General features: G+C 34.4%; 2 protein-coding genes across 2 annotated transcripts; both read right to left on the reverse strand.

Annotated features, from left to right (window-relative positions):
* Positions 1–1,642: 1,642 nt before the first annotated feature.
* Positions 1,643–8,455, reverse strand: LOC148065844 (transcriptional coactivator YAP1-like). Its single transcript, XM_087808087.1, has 8 exons — positions 8,437–8,455; positions 7,087–7,141; positions 6,776–6,921; positions 5,228–5,329; positions 4,950–5,047; positions 4,016–4,134; positions 3,856–3,956; positions 1,643–2,591 (listed from the first exon to the last, which is right to left on the reverse strand). Exons 1-8 carry the CDS (start codon positions 8,453–8,455, stop codon positions 2,413–2,415), a joined length of 819 nt encoding a protein of 272 aa, XP_087664213.1. The 3' UTR covers positions 1,643–2,412.
* Positions 8,456–16,722: 8,267 nt separating this feature from the next.
* LOC148065845 (transcriptional coactivator YAP1-like) lies at positions 16,723–23,008 on the reverse strand. The gene is made up of 7 exons (XM_087808088.1): positions 23,004–23,008; positions 21,424–21,569; positions 19,688–19,789; positions 19,426–19,523; positions 18,558–18,676; positions 18,398–18,498; positions 16,723–17,188 (listed from the first exon to the last, which is right to left on the reverse strand). The coding sequence occupies exons 1-7, from the start codon at positions 23,006–23,008 to the stop codon at positions 17,010–17,012; spliced, it is 750 nt and encodes a 249-aa protein (XP_087664214.1). The 3' UTR covers positions 16,723–17,009.
* Positions 23,009–25,999: the final 2,991 nt, after the last annotated feature.

Genomic DNA, 25,999 nt, shown 5'->3' on the forward strand with positions numbered 1-25,999 from the left:
TAGAGCAGGTTTCGAACCCGCGACTCCAAAAGACGAGACATTAACTCACTGAGCTAAACAGAGGTTGTGGGCGGAGCTTCAACACAATACCTTCTAGTGAAGGACGAGACCATCAGAGCGAACTATCATTTCTGTTGAAATCTTTTGACGTCAGAATCTACTGATGGATCGTGAGATGTAGTTGAACATGTTTAAACTCCACACGTTAAAACAAAGTTGATACTTTGTCATGAAACTATATCTAAACTGATGCAGCAGTGATGACGTCACCTGATCGTTTATGCAAGTATGATCCAGTGACTCGGTACTCGTTTGCTTTTGTCTGGTGGCACAATTATGATGGATTTAAAAGGCTTCGAATTGTTTTATATTGAATTTTAAATGCTACGAATTAAAAAAATATTGAATAATTGAAATTAAAATAAAACAAATGTTGAATTATTGAAATTAAAATATAACAAATATTGAATAATTGAAATTAAAATATAACGAATATTGAATAAATGAAATTAAAATATAAGAAATATTGAATAATTGAAATGAATTCAACCTTTCAATATTCTGATGGCATTGACGTACTTCCATAATAGTTGTAATTTGTTTGTTTTTAATACTTTCATTCAATAATTTCTTCATTTAAAGTTTTTTGTAAGTTTTTTAATAATTTAATTGAATAATTTCTGCATTGAAAGGTTTTAATTTGTTTTTTTAATACTTTAATTCTATAATTTCTACATTGAAAGGTTTTAATTTGTTTTTTTAAATACTTTAATTCAATACTTTCTACATTGAAAGGTTTTAATTAGTTTTTTAAATAATTTAATTCAACACTTTCTACATTGAAAGGTTGACTTTGTTTTTATAGAATATATGAATTCAATAATTTCTTGATTAAAAAGGTTTTTTTTTAATATAAAATGACTGAATTCTTCAATTTGAATGTTGTGGGAAAAAAACCAAATCTTTTCCAAATTAATGTTTGTTTTTTACACATAGAGTTTGATATTCTGATTCCAAAAATTGAAAAATAACGTTTCTAAAATTCAACATTTTTGAATTAAATTCCTAGCCTTTTTAAAATTCAAAATAAAACGCTGGTATAATAGAGTCACCAGACAAAACCAACAGAGCACCGAGCAACAAAATATCCACATCTTAAGAAAAAGTCAGAGGTTTGCGTATTTAAAAGTTTATTGACACAGAAACGTTTTTATAAAATGATAAAAGTGGGAGTAAAATGTAAAAATCTTATATAAAGCTCATGCTGATTGCCTTCAAACTCTGGTAATAACATAGTAACATATGGAGTGTCATGCATGCGGCGATAAATAACAACCCGACTAGGTAGTGTGTTGCGTTCGTGCAGGAGCGAGAAAAAAACAAAACAACCCTTCGTCGCACGCGTCACTCGGATATCATTAAAAAACTGGATCTAATTTCAATAGATGAGATAATTGACCTTGTTTTTTCTTTTTTAATGATTCACAAACCGTTTGTTAAAAAAAAGATTCAAACTCAGGTAGAAAAATAAAATCACAGCACAAACAATCCAGGAGTAAAAACAGAGTTAATACAGAAAAAAAAGTACTGATGTTGGCGGGAAGAAGTAAATGTTAGGCGGGAAAATGAACATGACGGCATCTGCTATTAGTACAAACAAGTGTTTGGTTTTTCTCGGGAAGATCCACTAGTTTGACTTTCTGTCGACACCCGTCGGTGTTGAGTCAGTATCGTAGCGTTGTCAGTGTGAGCGAGTCCTTCTCTTCCCAGCATTCACCCTCCATCTCCAACGACGTCGTCAGATATCGTCGGCTTCGGATCCATCGAGTCCATCTGCTGTCGCACTCCTGGGAAATATTGACTCACGAACGCTCGTAGAGAAGAAGCTAAAAACTTGATCTTTGCCCTAAAAAAAAACAACTAAAACCTTCTTTTAAAAAAAAACAAAAAACGTCTATTTATCTGTTTGAACTCCTGAAGAAAAAGCTCCTTAAATTGACGATAAAACGCTGATGTTTAGTGTTTTTAATTCATCATTATAAGTCAAAAGTAACAATAGTGAGGCTTAAAGCTTTTCTTCTAATACTGCTGCAGCTTTTTTTGTTGTTTTCGTTTTTTGGTCCGAGCGACGACACTAGTATCGTTGTTTCCTCTTCGTCTTCTATTTCTACAAGGCACTGCTGGTTTTTTTCTTCCACACAGAAGTTTTAATACTGCATAATATAATGGTCTGTAAAAGTCTGGGACTAAATAAGCATCTTTAGAAGAGGATTAGAAGTGGTGAGTGTCGTCGTAGAGTTTGATTGTAACCCTTGATTTTAAGAGTAGATTTGAAAAATAGATATAAATGCTCCGTCGTTAGTGTTTTGGATTACTTGGCTCGTTCAGTGTCAGGAGTCCATCACCGTCCGTCTATAGCCAAGTGAGCAGGCTGTCTCTGTCCATGTGAGACCCGGACAGCACCGTCTCCATGTCCATCAGGAGGTCCGAGCTCAGGCCTTCGGGGATGCAGGGCATCAGTTCGTCGCCCTCGGACATGGGCAGCACCGGCATGGAGTCCTGCAGGGCCATGGACGACTCGTTGGTGTCGCCTGGAGAGAAAACAAATGATCAAAAAGAAGCAGAAAATATTCTTTTTTTTTAGATGAAAGTCCACCATGATGTTCGTTGTTATTGATTTCTTAATGGATCGCTTGTGTTTCGGTTGCTCTACTGCGACATCTGGTGGTCAGTCAGAAGAACTCTTCAGACAAATATTTGTTATGGTAGTAACAACTATTTATTGAATTATTGATATGAATAATTGAGTTAAATCGTTTCTATATCGAAAGATTTTATTTATTTATAATATTTGAAAAAATATTTAAAAAAATCTAAATTAATTCTTAATTCGACATTATTATACCATTTATAAATATATCTGTAAACATTTAAACTTAACATTTTTCCATTCTTGGCCTTACTTAAGTTGAACCTCGGAACAGGCCTCAAAACTACATCTCCCAGAATTCTCTAGCAAAAACTAAAATGGCCGCCTGTCATGTTTCTGCTAAAGCAAAAGTTAATATTTGAGTTTGTGAAATGTAAAAGTAAAAGCACTCAAGTGTTAGTTTAATGTCTTAAATGAGTCTTTAATTAGTGTTTAATTCCAATGTGTAACCTTTGTTTATATCTTTAAAGGTTTTACGACCTGATTTACTGACGGAAAATACGAGAGGAAAATACATAAAAGCATTAATACTTTAAAAAACTATTTTAATCATTTAAATCTTGAAATCTTAATTTGTTTTTATTTAATTTAATATTTGTTTTGTTTAAGTTTTATTGTAAGATTGAATCAACATTTCTAAATCGTAAAATAAACTGAATTTAAAAGGCTAAGAATGAAAAAGATATTCGAATTATTGGAATTTGATTAATAATATAATAATAATAATAATAATTATACATTTTGTTTGTAGTGCACCATATATTTGAAGATCATCAGACTGTCTGCACAAATCGAATTTAATTAAAAAATAAACGAATATTCTAATAACATTATTGAAAGAAAATACATATTTAAGCTTTCAATATATCAATTATTCAAAATAAATATTAAAAGCTTAAAAAGCACCTTTAATTAAAAAATATATCAAAGTTTCAACATTTAAAATGTTAAATTCAATCATTAAATATTCCGATGATATTCTTTTATATGAATGAATCAACGGTTCAGTCTAGTTGCGCTGCAGCTACAGCGACATCTAGTGGCCACACAGCAGATCTCTACCAAATCGTCGCTTCTACTGCAAAACCCTTTGTTTTGATGTCACGAGCCTCCATTGAGGATCTGCAGGAGTCAGTGGTCATTACCGGTGTCCATGTGCTCCACGGAGCTCAGCATGTGGTCGGACGTGCGCGGCAAACTGCTGACGCTCAGACCGCTGTCGGTGCTCTCGTTACGAGAGTGAGCTCTGGACACACAACAACCGTCAACTCTGTTACGTCTCGTGACCCGGGTCCCGGGGCTCACCCGTTCAGCGTGGGTTCGTGGTTCTGGCTCCGGATTCTGACGTCCAGAGAGGGAACGTGAGCCTGCGTGTTCCTGTCGTGATCCATCCCACCGGGAATCTGGTTCCTCACCCCTGAGTCCTGCAGACCCGTGGAATCAAATCCTTTAAGAGTCTTAGACCATCTTGTCCAGGAGAGGACGTGATAGTTTGTGTCTTAAAATCACTCAAGAATAGATTGAAATTCTTCTTTTAGTTGATAATGAAACTAGAAACAGGTCAATGTCCATCTGGGTCCACAAATAACTTGAAGAATACTCTTTATTAAGGAGTTTTAGCTTCTCCTACCTGAACACATGTTTTTTTACGCTTAAACATTATTATAAAATGTGTAAATTATTCAATTGAACATTCATTTAATTGCTAAGAATAAATAATCAAATACATTCAAATCATTTAAATTGAATGAAATGGAATTAATTAAATGAAGTAAAGATTGAATACATTAAGAAATAATAATTATAATGAATAAAATGTGGTTTAAGGGGACGTTTTTAAATTAAATGAAATTCAATGAAATTCAATTTTAAACACAAGGTTGAAGAGTCAATTTGTCACGTTGACCTCTGACCTGTGGAGGAATAAAATAAAATAAATTAAAATTTTAAACAAGAGTTGGAAGAGTCTAAAGGTCAAGTTGACCTCTGACCTATGTAGGAATAAAATAAAATAAAAAACACAAGTTGGAATATTCTAAAGGTCACACTGACCTCTGACTTGTGGTGGAGTAAAATAAAATAAAATAACATTTTAAACACAAGTTTTAAGAGTGTATTTGTCACGATAACCTCTGACCTGTGAAAGATTAAAATAAAATAAAAAAAATGAATACAATTTAATTTAATTTAATTTAAAAACTCAAGTTTGAAGAGTCTGAAGGTCACATTGACCTCTGACCTGTGGTGGAAGCTGCATCTGTTGTTTGCACCTCAGCCGCTCCTTGTCTTGTCGCTGCTGCATGGCCATGTTGAGCAGCCCCGGGTTCAACTTCTGGGCTACAACACAAACACACAAACAAAATGCCAACATTATAAAACACACAAAGAAAACAACAACACAAAAACCTCCACAAAAAAATAACAACAACAGAAGAACAACATTTGAGATCTGCGTTGTTCTAGCGATGGCTGAGCAACGTGTGATTGTCAAGTCTGTAGACACAAATTTGATGCTACCTAGACGCGGGTCGACCCATGAGGTGTTCTTATTTATGTGATCGATGTAGAACACCTCTCCGTCCGCGGACACCGCCTGCTCCCAGCCTTCAGGCAGAGGACCTGAGTGTCAGTGAAAGTACACAGTGAGGAAGCCATGAAAGAACTGGACGTTTGAGTTCAAGATCAAGAAGCTAGCGCGCCTTTCTTTAGCGTTTCTGCGCGATGCTAGCTGAGAGGACGCGTTAACGTGCTCGATGTTGACGTATTTAGAGATGGACAATTCACCGCTTTGTCATTTCAATTGATATTTTACACTTTAGCTACAAAGCTAATGTTTGCTGCTAATGTTTGCCAACGTTTACTAATGTTTGCTAATGTTTACTAATGTTTACTAATGTTTGCTAATGTTTACTAATGTTTGCTAATGTTTGCTAATGTTTACTAATGTTTACTAATGTTTGCTAATGTTTGCTAATGTTTGCCTATGTTTGCTAATGTTTGCTAATGTTTGCTAATGTTAACTAACAAAAAACAAACATGTCGCTCTTTTGGTCACAGTCATGAGAAATGAGCAGGAAGTTAGTTGTGGTTTCAAGCTAAGATGCTAAAGATTAGCATAGCAGGGGAAACTTATGAGTCATTATTTATCTCTTTATTCAAAACTAAAGATGGTAAACAGAATTAAATCGAGTTTTCTGGAGTTTTACTCTGGTTCTGTATAGAAAAAGACTGATTTCAATTCTATTTTCTTTGCATTTCTGAAAGTTTTTCACTACTTTACTCGAATTTCTTTAATAGTAGAAATAGCTCCTGATTTTTCAAAATACACTGAAAGAAAGTAAATATTTAAAGTTAGTTTGTTTCAACGTTTATGATTTAAAATTGATAAAGATATAATTGTCATTAATATTGCTACACTTAACTAACCTAATGCCATTAGTTGCAAAAAAAATGATCATAATACTTTTTATTTAAAAAAAAAAGAATTTAGAGACAATCTCTTTTTTTTTTTTTTTACACAAAATAAAACACATTACATGCAGTAATAATCAATACAGCACAAATAAAATAGTTTATTTTTACTTTCTTTGCTGCAAATCATCAATATATTAATTTATTCTCATTGTTTTTTGCATTTGTTTTAAGTTTTGAGAGCAATTTTACACAATTTAATGTAAACACATTGGGTTTAATACGTGAAAAATGACTCTGTTTACAAAAATACATTAGTCGTTATAATAATAATATATTTTAATCTGTGTTTTAGATCTTTTAAAATCCTCGATTTCATGTTTGTATCTTAATAATGAACATTAATCGTCGTGAACTTGTCCATCAATGAAAACCATCAACATCTGAATCATAGTTTGTCTTTAAAGGTTAAAATAATTCTCTTAACAACAACATGTTATCGACAAAAGTGCATCTAAAGATCCGACATCTTGGTTTTAACTTGTAGTGACTAGAAACCACCACAAGTCTAACAGGTTCGAGGTTCGAGAGCCGGTCGAGCTGCTGACTCGGAAGTGAAGCATCATGGGAGGACGGAGTGGGTTTGACGGGTACCTGTCTCCGGGTTGATGCTCTGTGGGGAGGTGGGGGCGGCCGGGTTGCTGAGGGAGTGTGAGTGGACGGGGGTCCCGGGATGCTGGGCCGCAGACTGGAGCTGAGCCAGACGAGGGTCGTGCCAGGTTGTTGTTTTCTCCACGTGACTGCAAATAAAACATGTCTGAACAAACATAAACTCAAGTGACCTCAGGTGTCTCGGCTGGATCTACCTGTACAACCAACACACACACACACACACACGCACACACACACTCTAACACCCACACACACACACACACACATGCGCACGCACACGAACACAAATTCACCACAACTTGGTGCCGTGACCCTTGGCGTGGTCTGCTGGTCTGGTGGTTTGAAGGCCTGTTCGATTCCGAGACGAACTCTGAGCTGATAGTTAAAGCTTACATATAATTTTTAGTTTAGGTTGCCTGGAAGAATAAAGGTAAGTCTCTGGTTCTGTCACAAATTTAGATTATATTCCTCAATAGTGCTTTCTCAAGCTGATGCTCGGTTTTTGGGGTATTGTATGGTCAGTTGTTGTTTGTTGTTGTTTCAAGTGTAGACGACATTATCGTGTCCCGGGTTGAAGTTTTGAAGAAAACGTTTGATTAGAATTTAAGTTGAATTGATTGGCTGAGGAGATGGGGTTACATGACCTGGTAACCCCTGGGATTCAGAGTAGGGGTGGAAATATAACCGGCTTCCTCTACGGGGCATCTGACGTTTTTACACATTCCTATACTAGTTAGGATACTTGATTGATTATGGTAGACGTACTTTTTCGGTAAGCCAAGTAGCCATCATAAATTTGGGGATATTTGGGATTTTAAGGGTCTCTCCCAATATCCTGCTCTGCCAGCCGGTGTGTAGGCCAGTGAGATCTCATTGTGTTTCTGTGTCGAGGGGCTCCACAGGTATTTGGCAGTATAGTCAGGGCTAGTTAATTTTTCCGAACAATCACGGTGATGGATAAAGTCTCATTGGTGATCAGTTTAGAGTTGGACGGGGGTTGAAATAGATGTAATAGTTGAGGGGTCTCCTATCCAGGGTGTTTGGAAGCTAACTGAGCGATCGAGAGGCTCTCGCCATTATGACTTCAACACTTTAGACACGACAGGCTGGTTAGAGTCTCGTTCCATGTAGCATAGTGTGTCTCTCTCCTGTTTTAGTAAAATACTGTTGTCGTCGTATTGTCAGTCTTTTTGTTTAAATTGTCTGTGTCTGTATTTTATCTTTGGAGAATTTTCTCCCTGCGGTACTTTTAAAAATTGTCATTCATTTGTGATATTCTTTGTGTGAGATCTCTTGACTTTGTGTGACTCAGCTGAGAGTCCATGTTCGTGTGTCTTTGGACACTATCTCTTGCTGATAAGAACTGCTTCTTGGCAGACGTTTTCTCTTCAGCTGCTGCAAGGCCGACTGAGCTCCGAAAGAGAGTTTCCTTGTTGGTGGGAGTGGTTTCACTTGGAGGTTGGACTTTTAAGACTTCGCTCTTTTCCTCACCGACCCTCCCATTGTATTCATGTCTTCTCTAAACGCACACATTCTTACGTCATCTTGAATTATATTCTCTAGACTGTTTGGTTATGAAAGAATATAACAATATTTAAATTTAATGTGTAATTTAATTGTTAACTTATTACGTTTTCTCGTACCTTTATCAATTGTTGTCATTTCTATTTTTATTGATTTCTATTATTTCTTGTTATCAGTATTATTGTTTTCAATTTTCCTTAAATTTTTTTCCCTTTATTTTTTTTCTTTTAAGTATTTGGATTGGGTTTGCTATAGTTATCTTTTCTCTTTATTAGGTAACATTCTTTGTTGACAATAGTTATTTAACTAGTATTCCTGTTTCTTAATTAAGGTATATATGTATACATACAGTTAATTAGTGGTATAATTGGTTTAAGAAAAAAAAAACTAAAAAACTCAACTTTCAATTTTCTCCTTCTTCTGCAGTGTTCAATAACAATAACACAATTAACATTGATTGTTGGCTCACTGCTGTATGTAGTAATGATCTTGACCATCCTCTCTTCCTATTTCACATTTTCAATTGATCAACTCACAATTGGTCACATTGCATTTAACTTTTGGTGTTTTCTCTAATTCTGCTTATCTGAAACAAGTGTGTCATTGACTGCTTGCACGTGTGTACGTTTGTTGATATCTAGTTCCTGTTTTTGTCTCTTCTTCTACTCTCAATTTCTGATCTTTGGTGTTGTGTTTGCTGTGCTGCCCCCTGCTGGTCTTTCTCTTTCTTTACTTCTTAATTAACTTTTGTTCTGACTCAATTGGTGTAATTATTTAATTATTAATTAATTGAATCAATTAAATGTAATCAATTAAATGTATCTAGTTAGATCAGTATTCATGTTTATTTTGTTATCTTAAATGTTCAATTATTACATTGAAATTACATAAAATAGAATTACATTTTATTATTTTAACAATAAGTCATAAATGTACTATTGTTTTATTATTTTTAGTAAATTAGGGATTGGATTCTTATTTTTTTTAATTATTGTAAATTAGAATATTAAGTTATATGTTGTATTTGGTCTTTAGACAGTCACTCTTATTCCTCTGTCGATTGTCAATTGTGCTATATATATATATATATATATGCAACTAATTAGGAAGTTAATTAAATAATAATAAATAAATAATAAGTTGTTAATTGACTATTGTTTTGACTTGAAAATGTTTAATTAATTAGTTTATATTAGTATTATTATTTTATTAGATCTAATTGCATTTATTATTTTCCAATTATTCCATTTGATTTTAATTTTATTGTTTTTATTATTAATATCTAAACTTACTATTTGTTTTATTGATCTCGGATTTTATAATATTTTAATAAGTTAATAAAAGTTCTGGTTCTTAATTTAGATTTTTAGATTCTTCCTCTTTCATATTTTCATTTAATTATTTATTTTGCTAATTGCTTCTTTACCTTTTATTTTTAGCATTATTATTAATATTATCAATATTATTATTCATTTATTGACCTCCTCTTTTTAAGAGAAAAGTAACTATTACTACTGGTGACAAGTTAAAGCTCCTGACAGGGAAGAAAAATAAGAAACGTTACTCTGTTTTTAACTTAATGGTAAATCTTATTATGAGTGGTTTACTCACATCAATGATTTCTGAGAATTCATAACAAATAAAATAGTTTAACAAAGTTCTCTTATTGAGCTCCAGATACAGCTAATTCTTCTTCTCTAAAAATAGAGAGATGATGATAGTTCTAGGGTCCTATCATAGCTCCCTATTGGCCACTGGCTGGAGTGCATGGGTGTGAGAATTTGTTTGTGATTTGACGAAAAAAGCAGACAAATCTAGCCAAATCTAGACCAGACTATATAGACTATACTCAACCATTCCATCTTGATGTGAGTGAAATTGCGCTATATAAATAGAGATTATTATTATTATTATTATTATATATTGTTCTTTGGCCAATTAGACTTAAATAGTGAAAATAGTAAAACTAGAGACTAAAATAATGTAAGAGGGAAGGTCAAAGAAAAAATAATAGATTAAGAGATAAATTAAAAGAAACTTAAGAGAACAATAAATATTCTTCTCTCTAGTTGAATAAACCAAACAACTATAGACCAAGAGGAAATCTCTTTGAGGTGAATATTAATTAAAACTGCTACAACCTGCTCCCTGTGTGTGTGAGAGAATGAAAGAATTCCCTCGAACCCCAACCTCTGTTTCTCTCTCTTCTCCATGAAGTCAAAACATGCTAATAATTTGAACTCTCTGCTAACTTCAAGGTTTATTCATATAAAACACATGACAAACTTTAACAGACATCCACAGATCTACCAAGTTTGGAATACACATGTTGGTTTAGAAAACAGCTTGAGGATAAATTACGACTGTGTTTGACTATCTCTGTGACTTAGGTAGTAAATAGGAAGGGGTTAATTTTGTCTACATGAAGTAGTATGAGTAAATTATGAACATCAAGTATGATTTAAAGATGTAATGTTTCTGTTTTGTCCAAAGAACGCGATGCTGTTCATCTCTGTTGACGGGGGAGTACGTCAACAACACCTCACATGAAGAGCCGACATCGATGGTCGCCGAAAACGGGGCTGCTACTTCCTTTGTACCTCACTAAAGAGGTTTTTTAAAGAAGTGGATACTGGATCTATATCAATATCTATTTCAACAAAATTTGGAATATGTTTTTTTTTTTAAATTTTATTTAAGAGAAATGCTCATAATGTATAACTGTATTCATTAAATGAATCTGTTGCTCTGTTGCTTTCTCACAAATGTAATCTTTGTGTGGCACTATACGGATGATAGTTTAACATGTTTAGTTTGTGATCAGATTCACGATTATTATTTTGTAATCAGACTTGTCTTTGTTTTATTGCATCATTATTTCATGATGCAATCAGGGGGAATGTAAGGAAATGACAACTTTACTGTAATCAATCATCTAGATTTAACACACATTTCAAATAGTCACTTGATTAACTGATAATCTTGCATATTTAATTCATATTAAATAATCATTGCATTGCATCCATTCACTGCAACAACTCAGGTTCACAGGCACAGTTCAAAATAAGCCTTCAGACACTGAGAAAGATTTAACAATCCCAGATTCCCAGCAAGTCTGTGGACACCTGTTTGAGAACTCACACTGAAAGACACAACAGGCCAGCGAGTCGCTAACAGATTCTCTCTAGAAGACCTTTGGTAAATTTCAACGATGACCACGTGCGGCGGCAATCTTAGAAAGAAAGTGTTTACAGTTACTGACCAATCCTACATGTACAATTGACTAGAGGCGTTAACCTGAATATTCTACTATAAAAGATCCACCATTTTGTGGGATCTTTGCGTTCTGACATTCGAAGACGTCTGCGATAGATCTCTCTGTTGATAGATCTCTCTGTTGCTAGCGCCGTGTTCAAGTAAGTTTGTCTCTGTCTTCTGCATAATTCACTAAACGAGAATTTTTCTTAAACTCATCCATGTGTCTGTCCTTCATTTTCCACCTCCACATACGAGACTGGGTAGGGTTCGGTTCATCGGAACACAAAATCCCCACAGTACACTTAAACATTAATATCAAATAAATATTCAATTATTCAATTGAAATCACTCAAAAAAGATCATTAGTTGTTAATGAGACGTGAAACTTTCAAATTTCCATCTGGATCCACACAGTAATTTGAAGAATAAACGGTGTTTTGTGTTGACATTTTATTGAAATTAAATATTACAAATATTAAATAATTTAAATTAAAATATAACAAATAATAATGGAAATGGAAAGGTAAAGATGTTACAAATACATTAAAGAACCACTTTGTTCTCCTTATCAAGCGTCGACACTGGATTCTCTGGAACATCTTTGTCTCTCATGTTACCAAGAGTTTCTGCTCGTAAATTTCAACTTTTCTGCCTTTTGACACTCGAGGAAAGTTCAACTTCCGGTTAAAGTTTTTCAAAATAACAGAACATGTAACAAAATTAAAGCATACAAAATCCTTGAATTTTTTAAGTGCAGAAATGTCAGAAAGATGAGAGACATTTAGAAACACTGTGTTCTCGTGTCAAACACATCATTATTGAAGCAGTCGGTGATGAGATCAGGAAGGAGATTAAAAAGATTATTGACCTTGTTTTCTGGAGAAAATATTTGAAAAGAGAAGAGACATCAGTGAGAAACAGAACCAGACTGAGGAGCAGAAAGAAGGAAAACAGGAAGAAAGAAGTCAGAATAATATGTGACGTAAACTCATCGACTTCATCTCTACACAAAGAAAACTGGAGTCTTTTATTGGAGGTCAATGGTTGAACTTTATTGACACTGAAGAGGAAACAAGAGTCACAATGATTACAAACAAACAGTCAAAGAAAGATTCATCCAAACACTCGTGGATCATGTTGACGCCTCAGAGAGTCTCTGGCTGAACATCTGCTGACGCTGGAGACACTTCCAACATCTCCACTTCCTCCACAGGTGCTGGGAGCTGCTCTCTCCTCCTGCTCCTCTGGACCACAACAACAACAACAACAACAACAACAACAACAACAACAACAACAACAACAAAAACAACAACAACACACATCATGAAGATCACGACACTGAGCATCACAGACCGCACTAGATGGTGATCAACCTCTGGCTCTCTGAACATTACAAGGGTCTTAGATGTGAACACACAATACAAGTCTTTCTCAACCACACACCAGAACTCTCCGCTGTGTTCCAGAGAGATGTTAGTGATCACCAGGCTCGTGTCGGATCGAAAGATTCCGTCTTCTTGTCCTTGATTTAATACACGTATTTGTCTTCCTTCAGTTCTGTTTGTCTTCATGAACCAGAAGATCTTATCAGGCTGTTTCCAGTCACATCGTAGAGTCACGTTCTCTCCTCCAGTGAAGAACACATCAGCAGGCGGGTCAGACTCAGGACACACAAACAGGTAGTAATTATCATACTGACCACCGCGATCACAGAGGTATTGACCTGTGTGGTTCAAGGTCAGTGATGGAAACATCAGAGTGTAGTTGTTAATCACTTCATCTTTCATCACTGAACTAATCCTCCACACATGTGGTTTGTTTCCACTGATGTCAGAGCAGTTCAGCTCCAGACTCTCTCCCACCCACCTGTGAATTTGATTTGATTGTAAATTGACATTAAACTCCTTCAGTAGTTCACAGCTCTGATGGTTCTTCTTCAGACAGTAATAATAGACCGGACCAGATCTTCTGTTAAACGTTACCAGAAGAGATGGTTTGTTCTTCACTTGCTGTAGTTTGTACATTGAAGATGATGATAAAGCTGATTTAAAATTTCTTGTTCTGTGGTTCAAATGACGTGAAAACCACTGGACACTCTGGTTTGGTCCCACACCGTCACAGTTCAGCTTCAGTGTCTGTCCAACATAAGTTCTCAAGGACTGACGTCTCATCTTTCTTTTGCCACAAACCAGGAGAGTGAAGTTCTTCTCGTGCGTCACGTTGTTCTGGGTCCAGCACTGTTCTTGGTACTGACCCGAGTCTGAAACCTTCAGAGGCTTTATTTTATAAGAAGCTCTTCTCTGAAGACTGGAGTCATGATGCTGTGAAGAGTTCCACAGAAGTTCCTTCTCCTCACCGATCCATCTTGAGATCAAGCAGACGTCATCAGCTGGTTTGTTCAGGATGAAGCGATGAGATGTTCCTTCCATCTTGAGGATCTCAGCGAGGATGTTGTTGGAGAAGAACGCCACCAGCAGCAGGATCAGTGCAGCCATGTCTTCGTCTGTGAGTGAGAGTCGACTCTGCTGCGACTTCAAGATGTCAATCTCTTCACCACCAGCAGCTTCTCGTGTACGATTCCTGGAACTAGACGATAACATCGAGAGGATGTTCTGCGTCAACTTCCTGTCGGCTTCATCAGGTGTGGAGCTTCTACGGAAACTGTTTAAAAACATTAACATCATATTGTCCTAGTTTAAAGCAGGGGTGGGCAATTAAATTTCCTCTGGGGCCACATGATATACTGTGACTGTTGTGAGGGGCCGTCAATCCAGAGGAGAGGAACGAAGAGCTAAAATATGACAGTTTGAATATATGAATATGAATATGAAACACTTTTATAAACCTTTCATGTAAATGAAACTGATGGGAAAATAACTTATTTCTCTAAATATGTTTTTTAATACTTTAATTCAATAATTTATACATTGAAAGGTTTTAATTCGTTTTTTTTAATACTTTAATTGAATAATTTCTACATTGGAAGGTTTTAATTAGTTTTTTTAATAATTGAATTGAATAATTTCTACATTGAAAGGTTTTAATTAGTTTTTTTTAATACTTTAATTGAATAATTTCTACATTGAAAGGTTTTAATTAGGTTTTTTTTAATACTTTAATTGAATAATTTATTAATTGAAAGGTTTTAATTAAGTTTTTTTTAATAATTTAATTGAATAATTTCTACATTGAAAGGTTTTAATTAGTTTTTTAATACTTTAATTGAATAATTTCTACATTGAAAGGTTTTAATTAGTTTTTTTTAAATACTTTAATTGAATAATTTCTACATTGAAAGGTTTTAATTCGTTTTTTTAATACTTTTATTGAATAATTTCTACATTGAAAGGTTTTAATTAGTTTTTTTTAAATACTTTAATTGAATAATTTCTACATTGAAAGGTTTTAATTAGTTTTTTTTAATACTTTAATTGAATAATTTATACATTGAAAGGTTTTAATTAGTTTTTTTTAATACTTTAATTGAATAATTTATACATTTAAAGGTTTTAATTAGTTTTTTTAATAATTGAATTGAATAATTTCTACATTGAAAGGTTTTAATTAGGTTTTTTTAATACTTTAATTGAATAATTTCTACATTGAAAGGTTTTAATTCGATTTTTAATACTTTAATTCAATAACTTCTACATTGAAACGTTTTATTTAGTTTTTTTAAATACTTTAATTGAATAATTTCTACATTGAAAGGTTTTAATTCGTTTTTTTTAATAATTTAATTGAATAATTTCTACATTGAAAGGTTTTAATTAGTTTTTTTAATACTTTAATTGAATAATTTCTACATTGAAAGGTTTTAATTAGTTTTTTAAAATACTTTAATTCAATACTTTCTACATTGAAAGGTTGAATTTGTTTTTATAGAATATATGAATTCAATAATTTCTTGATTAAAAAGGTTTTTTTTTTAATATAAAATGACTGAATTCTTCAATTTGAATGTTGTGGGAAAAAAAACTAATCTTTTCCAAATTAATGTTTGTTTTTTACACATAGAGTTTGATATTCTGATTCCAATAATTGAAAAATAACGTTTCTAAAATTCAACATTTTTGAATTAAATTCCTAGCCTTTTTAAAATTCAATATAAAAACGTTGGTATAATAGAGTCACCAGACAAAACCAACAGAGCACCGAGCAACAAAATATCCACATCTTAAGAAAAAGTCAGAGGTTTGCGTATTTAAAAGTTTATTGACACAGAAACGTTTTTATAAAATGATAAAAGTGGGAGTAAAATGTAAAAATCTTATATAAAGCTCATGCTGATTGCCTTCAAACTCTGGTAATAACATAGTAACATATGGAGTGTCATGCATGCGGCGATAAATAACAACCCGACTAGGTAGTGTGTTGCGTTCGTGCAGGAGCGAGAAAAAAACAAAACAACCCTTCGTCGCACGCGTCACTCGGATATCATTAAAAAACTGGATCTAATTTCAATAGATGAGATAATTGACCTTGTTTTTTCTTTTTTAATGATTCACAAACCGTTTGTTAAAAAAAAGATTCAAACTCAGGTAGAAAAATAAAATCACAGCACAAACAATCCAGGAGTAAAAACAGAGTTAATACAGAAAAAAAAGTACTGATGTTGGCGGGAAGAAGTAAATGTTAGGCGGGAAAATGAACATCACGGCATCTGCTATTAGTACAAACAAGTGTTTGGTTTTTCTCGGGAAGATCCACTAGTTTGACTTTCTGTCGACACCCGTCGGTGTTGAGTCAGTATCGTAGCGTTGTCAGTGTGAGCGAGTCCTTCTCTTCCCAGCATTCACCCTCCATCTCCAACGACGTCGTCAGATATCGTCGGCTTCGGATCCATCGAGTCCATCTGCCGTCGCACTCCTGGGAAATATTGACTCACGAACGCTCGTAGAGAAGAAGCTAAAAACTTGATCTTTGCCCTAAAAAAAAACAACTAAAACCTTCTTTTAAAAAAAACCAAAAAACGTCTATTTATCTGTTTGAACTCCTGAAGAAAAAGCTCCTTAAATTGACGATAAAACGCTGATGTTTAGTGTTTTTAATTCATCATTATAAGTCAAAAGTAACAATAGTGAGGCTTAAAGCTTTTCTTCTAATACTGCTGCAGCTTTTTTTGTTGTTTTCATTTTTTGGTCCGAGCGACGACACTAGTATCGTTGTTTCCTCTTCGTCTTCTATTTCTACAAGGCACTGCTGGTTTTTTTCTTCCACACAGAAGTTTTAATACTGCATAATATAATGGTCTGTAAAAGTCTGGGACTAAATAAGCATCTTTAGAAGAGGATTAGAAGTGGTGAGTGTCGTCGTAGAGTTTGATTGTAACCCTTGATTTTAAGAGTAGATTTGAAAAATAGATATAAATGCTCCGTCGTTAGTGTTTTGGATTACTTGGCTCGTTCAGTGTCAGGAGTCCATCACCGTCCGTCTATAGCCAAGTGAGCAGGCTGTCTCTGTCCATGTGAGACCCGGACAGCACCGTCTCCATGTCCATCAGGAGGTCCGAGCTCAGGCCTTCGGGGATGCAGGGCATCAGTTCGTCGCCCTCGGACATGGGCAGCACCGGCATGGAGTCCTGCAGGGCCATGGACGACTCGTTGGTGTCGCCTGGAGAGAAAACAAATGATCAAAAAGAAGCAGAAAATATTCTTTTTTTTTAGATGAAAGTCCACCATGATGTTCGTTGTTATTGATTTCTTAATGGATCGCTTGTGTTTCGGTTGCTCTACTGTGACATCTGGTGGTCAGTCAGAAGAACTCTTCAGACAAATATTTTTATGTTAGTAACAACTATTTATTGAATTATTTATATGAATAATTGAGTTAAATCGTTTCTATATCGAAAAGTTTTATTTATTTATAATATTTGAAAAAATGTATCGAAATTAATTCTTAATTCGACATTATTATGCCATTTATAAATATATCTATAAACATTTAAACTTAACATTTTTCCATTCTTGGCCTTACTTAAGTTGAACCTCGGAACAGGCCTCAAAACTACATCTCCCAGAATTCTCTAGCAAAAACTAAAATGGCCGCCTGTCATGTTTCTGCTAAAGCAAAAGTTAATATTTGAGTTTGTGAAATGTAAAAGTAAAAGCTCTCAAGTGTTAGTTTAATGTCTTAAATGAGTCTTTAATGAGTCTTTACTGACGGAACATACGAGAGGAAAATACATAAAAGCATTTAATACTTTAAAAAACATTTTTTAATCATTTAAATCTTGAAATCTTAATTTGTTTTTATTTAATTTAATTATTTGTTTTGTTTAAGTTTCATTTCCCGATTGAATCAACATTTCATTCATTTCCAATCGTATCATAAATTACTATTATTAAAAAATATCAGAATTATTGTAATTAGATTAATAATATAATAATAATAATTCACCATTTTGTTTGTAGTGCACTTTATATTTGAATATCATCAAACTGTCTGTACAAATCGAATTTCATTTTAAAATAAACGAATATTCTAATAACATTATTGAAAAAAAAATACATATTTAATCTTTCAATATATCAATTATTCAATTAAATTATTCAAAATAAATATTAAAAGCTTAAAAAGCACCTTTAAATAAAAAAGTATATCAAAGTTTCAACATTTAAAATGTTAAATTCAATCATTAAATATTCCGATGATATTCTTTTATTTTAATGAATCAACGGTTCAGTCTAGTTGCGCTGCAGCTACAGCGACATCTAGTGGCCACACAGCAGATCTCTACCAAATCGTCGCTTCTACTGCAAAACCCTTTGTTTTGATGTCACGAGCCTCCATTGAGGATCTGCAGGAGTCAGTGGTCATTACCGGTGTCCATGTGCTCCACGGAGCTCAGCATGTGGTCGGACGTGCGCGGCAAACTGCTGACGCTCAGACCGCTGTCGGTGCTCTCGTTACGAGAGTGAGCTCTGGACACACAACAACCGTCAACTCTGTTACGTCTCGTGACCCGGGTCCCGGGGCTCACCCGTTCAGCGTGGGTTCGTGGTTCTGGCTCCGGATTCTGACGTCCAGAGAGGGAACGTGAGCCTGCGTGTTCCTGTCGTGATCCATCCCACCGGGAATCTGGTTCCTCACCCCTGAGTCCTGCAGACCCGTGGAATCAAATCCTTTAAGAGTCTTAGACCATCTTGTCCAGGAGAGGACGTGATAGTTTGTGTCTTAAAATCACTCAAGAATAGATTGAAATTCTTCTTTTAGTTGATAATGAAACTAGAAACAGGTCAATGTCCATCTGGGTCCACAAATAACTTGAAGAATGTTCTGTGTTTTGTTAAGGAGTTTTAGCTTCTCCTACCTGAACACATGTTTTTTATGTTTAAACACAAATCAAATGTGTAAATTATTCACTTGAAGATTGATTAAATTGCTTAGAATAAATAATCAAATACATTCAAATCATTTAAATTGAATGACATGGAAGTAAATAAATGAAGTAAAGATTGAATACATTAAGAAATAATAATTATAATGAATAAAATGTGGTTTAAGGGGACGTTTTTAAATTAAATGAAATTCAATGAAATTCAATTTTAAACACAAGGTTGAAGAGTCAATTTGTCACGTTGACCTCTGACCTGTGGAGGAATAAAATAAAATAAATTAAAATTTTAAACAAGAGTTGGAAGAGTCTAAAGGTCACACTGACCTCTGACTTGTGGTGGAGTAAAATAAAATAAAATAACATTTTAAACACAAGTTTTAAGAGTCTATTTGTCACGATAACCTCTGACCTGTGAAAGATTAAAATAAAATAAAAAAAATGAATACAATTTAATTTAATTTAATTTAAAAACTCAAGTTTGAAGAGTCTGAAGGTCACATTGACCTCTGACCTGTGGTGGAAGCTGCATCTGTTGTTTGCACCTCAGCCGCTCCTTGTCTTGTCGCTGCTGCATGGCCATGTTGAGCAGCCCCGGGTTCAACTTCTGGGCTACAACACAAACACACAAACAAAATGCCAACATTATAAAACACACAAAAAAACAACAACACAAAAACACAACAACAGAAGAACAACATTTGAGATCTGCGTTGTTCTAGCGATGGCTGAGCAACGTGTGATTGTCAAGTCTGTAGACACAAATTTGATGCTACCTAGACGCGGGTCGACCCATGAGGTGTTCTTATTTATGTGATCGATGTAGAACACCTCTCCGTCCGCGGACACCGCCTGCTCCCAGCCTTCAGGCAGAGGACCTGAGTGTCAGTGAAAGTACACAGTGAGGAAGCCATGAAAGAACTGGACGTTTGAGTTCAAGATCAAGAAGCTAGCGCGCCTTTCTTTAGCGTTTCTGCGCGATGCTAGCTGAGAGGACGTGTTAACGTGCTCGATGTTGACGTATTTAGAGATGGACAATTCACCGCTTTGTCATTTCAATTGATATTTTACACTTTAGCTACAAAGCTAATATTTGCTAATGTTGGCTAATGTCGCTAAAGTTTGCTAATGTTCAATAATGTTTGCTAATGTTTACTAATGTTTGCTAATGTTCACTTATGTTTGCTAATGTTTTCTTATGTTTAATAATGTTTGCTAATGTTTTCTTATGTTTAATAAAGATTGCTATTGTTTGCTAATGTTTGCTAATATTCACTAATGTTTGCTAATGTTTGCTAATGTTTGCTAATTTTTGCTAATGTTTACTAATGTTAGCTAATGTTTGCTTATGTTTACTAATGTTTGCTTATGTTTACTAATGTTGACAAATGTTTGCTAATGTTTGCTAATGTTTGTTAATGTTTAATAATGTTTGCTAACGTTTACTAATGTTTGCTAATGTTTACTAATGTTTGCTAATGTTTACTAATGTTTGATAATGTTTGCTAATGTTTGCCTATGTTTGCTAATGTTTGCTAATGTTAACTAACAAAAAACAAACAAGTCGCTCTTTTGGTCACAGTCATGAGAAATGAGCAGGAAGTTAGTTGTGGTTTCAAGCTAAGATGCTAAAGATTAGCATAGCAGGGGAAACTTATGAGTCATTATTTATCTCTTTATTCAAAACTAAAGATGGTAAACAGAATTAAATCTAGTTTTCTGGAGTTTTACTCTGGTTCTGTATAGAAAAAGACTGATTTCAATTCTATTTTCTTTGCATTTCTGAAAGTTTTTCTGAAAATTTTTCACTACTTTACTCTAATTTCTTTAATAGTAGAAATAGCTCCTGATTTTTCAAAATACACTGAAAGAAAGTAAATATTTAAAGTTGGTTTGTTATAACGTTTATGATTTAAAATGGATTAAGATATAATTGTAATTAATATTGCTACACTTAACTAACCCTACTGCCATCAGTTGCAAAAAAATCGATTATCAATACAGCACAAATAAAATAGTTTATTTTTACTTTCTTTGCTGCAAATCATCAATATATTAATTTATTCTCATTGTTTTTTGCATTTGTTTTAAGTTTTGAGAGCAATTTTACACAATTTAATGTAAACACATTGGGTTTAATACGTGAAAAATGACTCTGTTTACAAAAATACATTAGTCGTTATAATAATAATATATTTTAATCTGTGTTTTAGATCTTTTAAAATCCTCGATTTCATGTTTGTATCTTAATAATGAACATTAATCGTCGTGAACTTGTCCATCAATGAAAACCATCAACATCTGAATCATAATTTGTCTTTAAAGGTTAAAATAATTCTCTTAACAACAACATGTTATCGACAAAAGTGCATCTAAAGATCCGACATCTTGGTTTGAACTTGTAATGACTAGAAACCACCACAAGTCTAACAGGTTCAAGGTTTGAGAGCCGGTCGAGCTGCTGACTCGGAAGTGAAGCATCATGGGAGGACGGAGTGGGTTTGACGGGTACCTGTCTCCGGGTTGATGCTCTGTGGGGAGGTGGGGGCGGCCGGGTTGCTGAGGGAGTGTGAGTGGACGGGGGTCCCGGGATGCTGGGCCGCAGACTGGAGCTGAGCCAGACGAGGGTCGTGCCAGGTTGTTGTTTTCTCCACGTGACTGCAAATAAAACATGTCTGAACAAACATAAACTCAAGTGACCTCAGGTGTCTCGGCTGGATCTACCTGTACAACCCACACACACACACTCACACACACGCACACACACACTCTAACACCCACACACACACACACACACACGCACACACACACTCTAACACCCACACACACACACATGCGCACGCACACGAACACAAATTCACCACAACTTGGTGCCGTGACCCTTGGCGTGGTCTGCTGGTCTGGTGGTTTGAAGGCCTGTTCGATTCCGAGACGAACTCTGAGCTGATAGTTAAAGCTTACATATAATTTTTAGTTTAGGTTGCCTGGAAGAATAAACGTAAGTCTCTGGTTCTGTCACAAATTTAGATTATATTCCTCAATAGTGCTTTCTCAAGCTGATGCTCGGTTTTTGGGGTATTGTATGGTCAGTTGTTGTTTGTTGTTGTTTTAAGTGTAGACAACATTATCGTGTCCCGGGTTGAAGTTTTGAAGAAAACGTTTGATTAGAATTTAAGTTGAATTGATTGGCTGAGGAGATGGTAACCCCTGGGATTCACAGTAGGGGTGGAAGTATAACCGGCTCCCTCTACGGGGCATCTGACGTTTTTACAGATTTCTAAACTAGTTAGGATACTTGATTGATTATGGTAGATGTACTTTTTCGGTAAGCCAAGTAGCCATCATAAATTTGGGGATATTTGGGATTTTAAGGGTCTCTCCCAATATCCTGCTCTGCCAGCCGGTGTGTAGGCCAGTGAGATCTCATTGTGCTTCTGTGTTGAGGGGCTCCACAGGTATTTGGCAGTATAGTCAGGGCTAGTTAATTTTTCCGAACAATCACGGTGATGGATAAAGTCTCATTGGTGATCAGTTTAGAGTTGGACGGGGGTTGAAATAGATGTAATAGTTGAGGGGTCTCCTATCCAGGGTGTTTGGAAGCTAACTGAGCGATCGAGAGGCTCTCGCGATAAAGACTTCGAAACTTTAGACACGACAGGCTGGTTAGAGTCTCGTTCCATGTAGCATAGTGTGTCTCTCTCCTGTTTTAGTAAAATACTGTTGTCGTCGTATTGTCAGTCTTTTTGTTTAAATTGTCTGTGTCTGTATTTTATCTTTGGAGAATTTTCTCGCTGTGGTACTTTTAAAAATTGTTATTCATTTGTGATATTCTTTGTGTGAGATCTCTTGACTTTGTGTGACTCAGCTGAGAGTCCATGTTCGTGTATCTTTGGACACTATCTCTTGCTGATAAGAACTGCTTCTTGGCAGACGTTTTCTTTTCAGCTGCTGCAAGGCCGACTGAGCTCCGAAAGAGAGTTTCCTTGTTGGTGGGAGTGGTTTCACTTGGAGGTTGGACTTTTAAGACTTCGCTCTTTTCCTCACCGACCCTCCCATTGTATTCATGTCTTCTCTAAACGCACACATTCTTACGTCATCTTGAATTATATTCTCTAGACTGTTTGTTTATGAAAGAAAATAACAATAATTAAAGTTAATGTTTAATTGAATTGTTAACTTATTACGTTTTCTCTTACCTTTATCAATTGTTGTCATTTCTATTTTTATTGATTTCTATTATTTCTTGTTATCAGTATTATTATTTTCAATTTTCCTCATTTTTTTTTCCCTTTATTGTTTTTCTTTTAAGTATTTGGATTGGGTTTGGTATAATTATCTTTTCTCTTTATTAAGTAAGATTCTTTGTTGACAATAGTTATTTGACTAGTATTCCTGTTTCTTAATTAAGGTATATATGTGTACATACAGTTAATTAGTGGTATAATTTGGTTAAGAAGAAAAAACTTTTAATTTTCTTCTGCAGTGTTCAATACAAATAACACAATTAACATTCATTGTTGGCACACTGCTGTATGTAAGGTAAGGTAAGGTAAGGTAAAACTTTATTGATCCCTCAGGAGGTCTCCTTCGGGAAATAGTTTTTTTCAAATAGCCAGCAATTTTTCATAAACAATAAAAAATAATAAATAAAAAATAAAATAAGAAGAAGAACATAAAGAGGAAGAACAAGATGACACAATCTAAGTCTAAAGATAAAGACAAAGAACATAGGTCAAAGAAAAACAACAAAGACAAAGGATACAAAGACTAACATAGAACAGAACATCCAGATACTCTCACTCCACTCCTGCCCCCGAACTCAGAATTGTACAATTTAATAGCCCGAGGGATGAATGAGTCCCTGAGTCTATTTGTCTTGCACCTGGGTAGGAGCATTCGTGCACTCATTCTGCTTCTCTGCTCACTGATGACAGTGTTGAGAGGATGACTGTCATCATTCATGATGGACAGTAGTTTGTTCAATGATCTCCTCTCAGCAACTGTCACCAGTGAGTCCAGCTTCATTCCAACCAATGTATTAATGATCTTGACCATCCTCTCTTCCTATTTCACATTTTCAATTGATTCAACTCACAATTGGTCACATTGCGTGTAACTTTTGGTGTTTTGTCTAATTCTGCTTATCTGAAACAAGTGCGTCATTGACTGTGTGTACGTTTGTTGATATCTAGTTCCTGTATTTGTCTCTTCTTCTACTCTCAATTTCTGATCTTTGGTGTTGTGTTTGCTGTGCTGCCCCCTGCTGGTTTTCTCTTTTCTCACTTCTTAACTGACTATTGTTCTGACTCAATTGGTGTAATTATTTAATTATTAATTAATTGAATCAATTAAATGTATCTAGTTAGATCAGTATTCATGTTTATTTTGTTTTCTTAAATGTTCAATTATTACATTGAAATTAAAAAAAATGGAATTACATTTTATTATTATAACAATTAGTCATACATTTACTATTGTTTTATTATTTTTAGTAAATTAGGGATTGGATTCTTATTTTTTGAATTATTGGACATTAGAACATTAAGTTATATGTTGTATTTGGTCTTTAGACAGTCACTCTTATTCCTCTTTGTCAATTGTGCTATATATATATATATATATATATATATATATATATATATATGCAACTAATTAGGAAGTTAAATAAATAATAATGAATAAATACTAAGTTGTTAATTGACTATTTTTTTGACTTTAATAATTTGAATTAATTAGTTTATATTAGTATTATTATTTGATTAGATCTAATTGCATTTATTATTTTCCAATTATTCCATTTGATTTTAATTTTATTGTTCTTATTATTAATATCTAAATTTACTATTTGTTTTATTGATCTCGGATTTTATAATATTTTAATAAGCGTATAATAACAATAATGCTTCTTTACCTTTTATTTTTAGCATTATTATTAATATTATCAATATTATTATTCATTTGTTCTATTCATTTATTGACCTCCTCTTTTTAAGAGAAAAGTAACTATTACTACTGGTGACAAGTTAAAGCTCCTGACAGGGAAGAAAAATAAGAAACGTTACTCTGTTTTTAACTTAATGGTAAATCTTATTATGAGTGGTTTACTCACATCAATGATTTCTGAGAATTCATAACAAATAAAATAGTTTAACAAAGTTCTCTTATTGAGCTCCAGATACAGCTAATTAAGATCAACTTAAAGACTTGAAAGAGCTTCTCTAAAAATAGAGAGATGATGATAGTTCTAGGGTCCTATCATAGCTCCCTATTGGCCACTGGCTGGAGTGCATGGGTGTGAAGTTGTTTGTGATTTGACGAAAAAAGCAGACAAATCTAGCCTGTTAGAGACATGATATCTTTCTGAGTCTAAGATGTAACAGTAAACAGTTAATCCCAGAATAACATACTCTGATTGCTCCACTCAGAGCTATGATGAAAGCAGCCATAAGTAAGTAAGTAAGTAATATTTATTAAACAATAACTTGTGTGGTCGACTGATGCAGAATTTTATTTGAACTAATTAAAAGTTAATTATCAAGCGTCGACACTGGATTCTCTGGAACATCTTTGTCTCTCATGTTACCAAGAGTTTCTGCTCGTAAATGTCAACTTTTCTGCCTTTTAACACTCGCGCTGAAAGGTCAACTTCCGGTTAAAGGTTTTCAAAATAATAGAACATGTAACAAAGTAAAAGCTTTCAAAATCCTTGTATTTTCAAGTGTAGAAATGTCAGAAAGATGAGAGACATTTAGAAACACTGTGTTCTCGTGTCAAACACATCATTATTGAAGCAGTCGGTGATGAGATCAGGAAGGAGATTAAAAAGATTATTGACCTTGTTTTCTGGAGAAAATGTTTGAAAAGAGAAGAGACATCAGTGAGAAACAGAACCAGACAGTCAGAATAATATGTGACGTAAACTCATCGACTTCATCTCTACACAAAGAAAACTGGAGTCTTTTATTGGAGGTCAATGGTTGAACTTTATTGACACTGAAGAGGAAACAAGAGTCACAATGATTACAAACAAACAGTCAAAGAAAGATTCATCCAAACACTCGTGGATCATGTTGACGCCTCAGAGAGTC

This window comes from Callionymus lyra, chromosome 14 (assembly GCF_982586985.1).
Source record: "Callionymus lyra chromosome 14, fCalLyr1.hap1.1, whole genome shotgun sequence".
In the NCBI taxonomy this organism is placed as follows: domain Eukaryota; kingdom Metazoa; phylum Chordata; class Actinopteri; order Syngnathiformes; family Callionymidae; genus Callionymus; species Callionymus lyra.

Bases quoted from the DNA above. Each gene is read 5' to 3' on its own strand.
- LOC148065844 (XM_087808087.1), bottom strand. The intron at 6,922-7,086 runs GTGAATTTGTGT...TTTTATTTGCAG, and splicing joins GGTCACGGCACCAAGTTGTG to TCACGTGGAGAAAACAACAA. The intron at 3,957-4,015 runs GTGAGCCCCGGG...TTGTGTGTCCAG, and splicing joins CACGAACCCACGCTGAACGG to AGCTCACTCTCGTAACGAGA.
- LOC148065845 (XM_087808088.1), bottom strand. The intron at 19,524-19,687 runs GTAGCATCAAAT...TTTGTGTTGTAG, and splicing joins ATGGGTCGACCCGCGTCTAG to CCCAGAAGTTGAACCCGGGG. The intron at 18,499-18,557 runs GTGAGCCCCGGG...TTGTGTGTCCAG, and splicing joins CACGAACCCACGCTGAACGG to AGCTCACTCTCGTAACGAGA.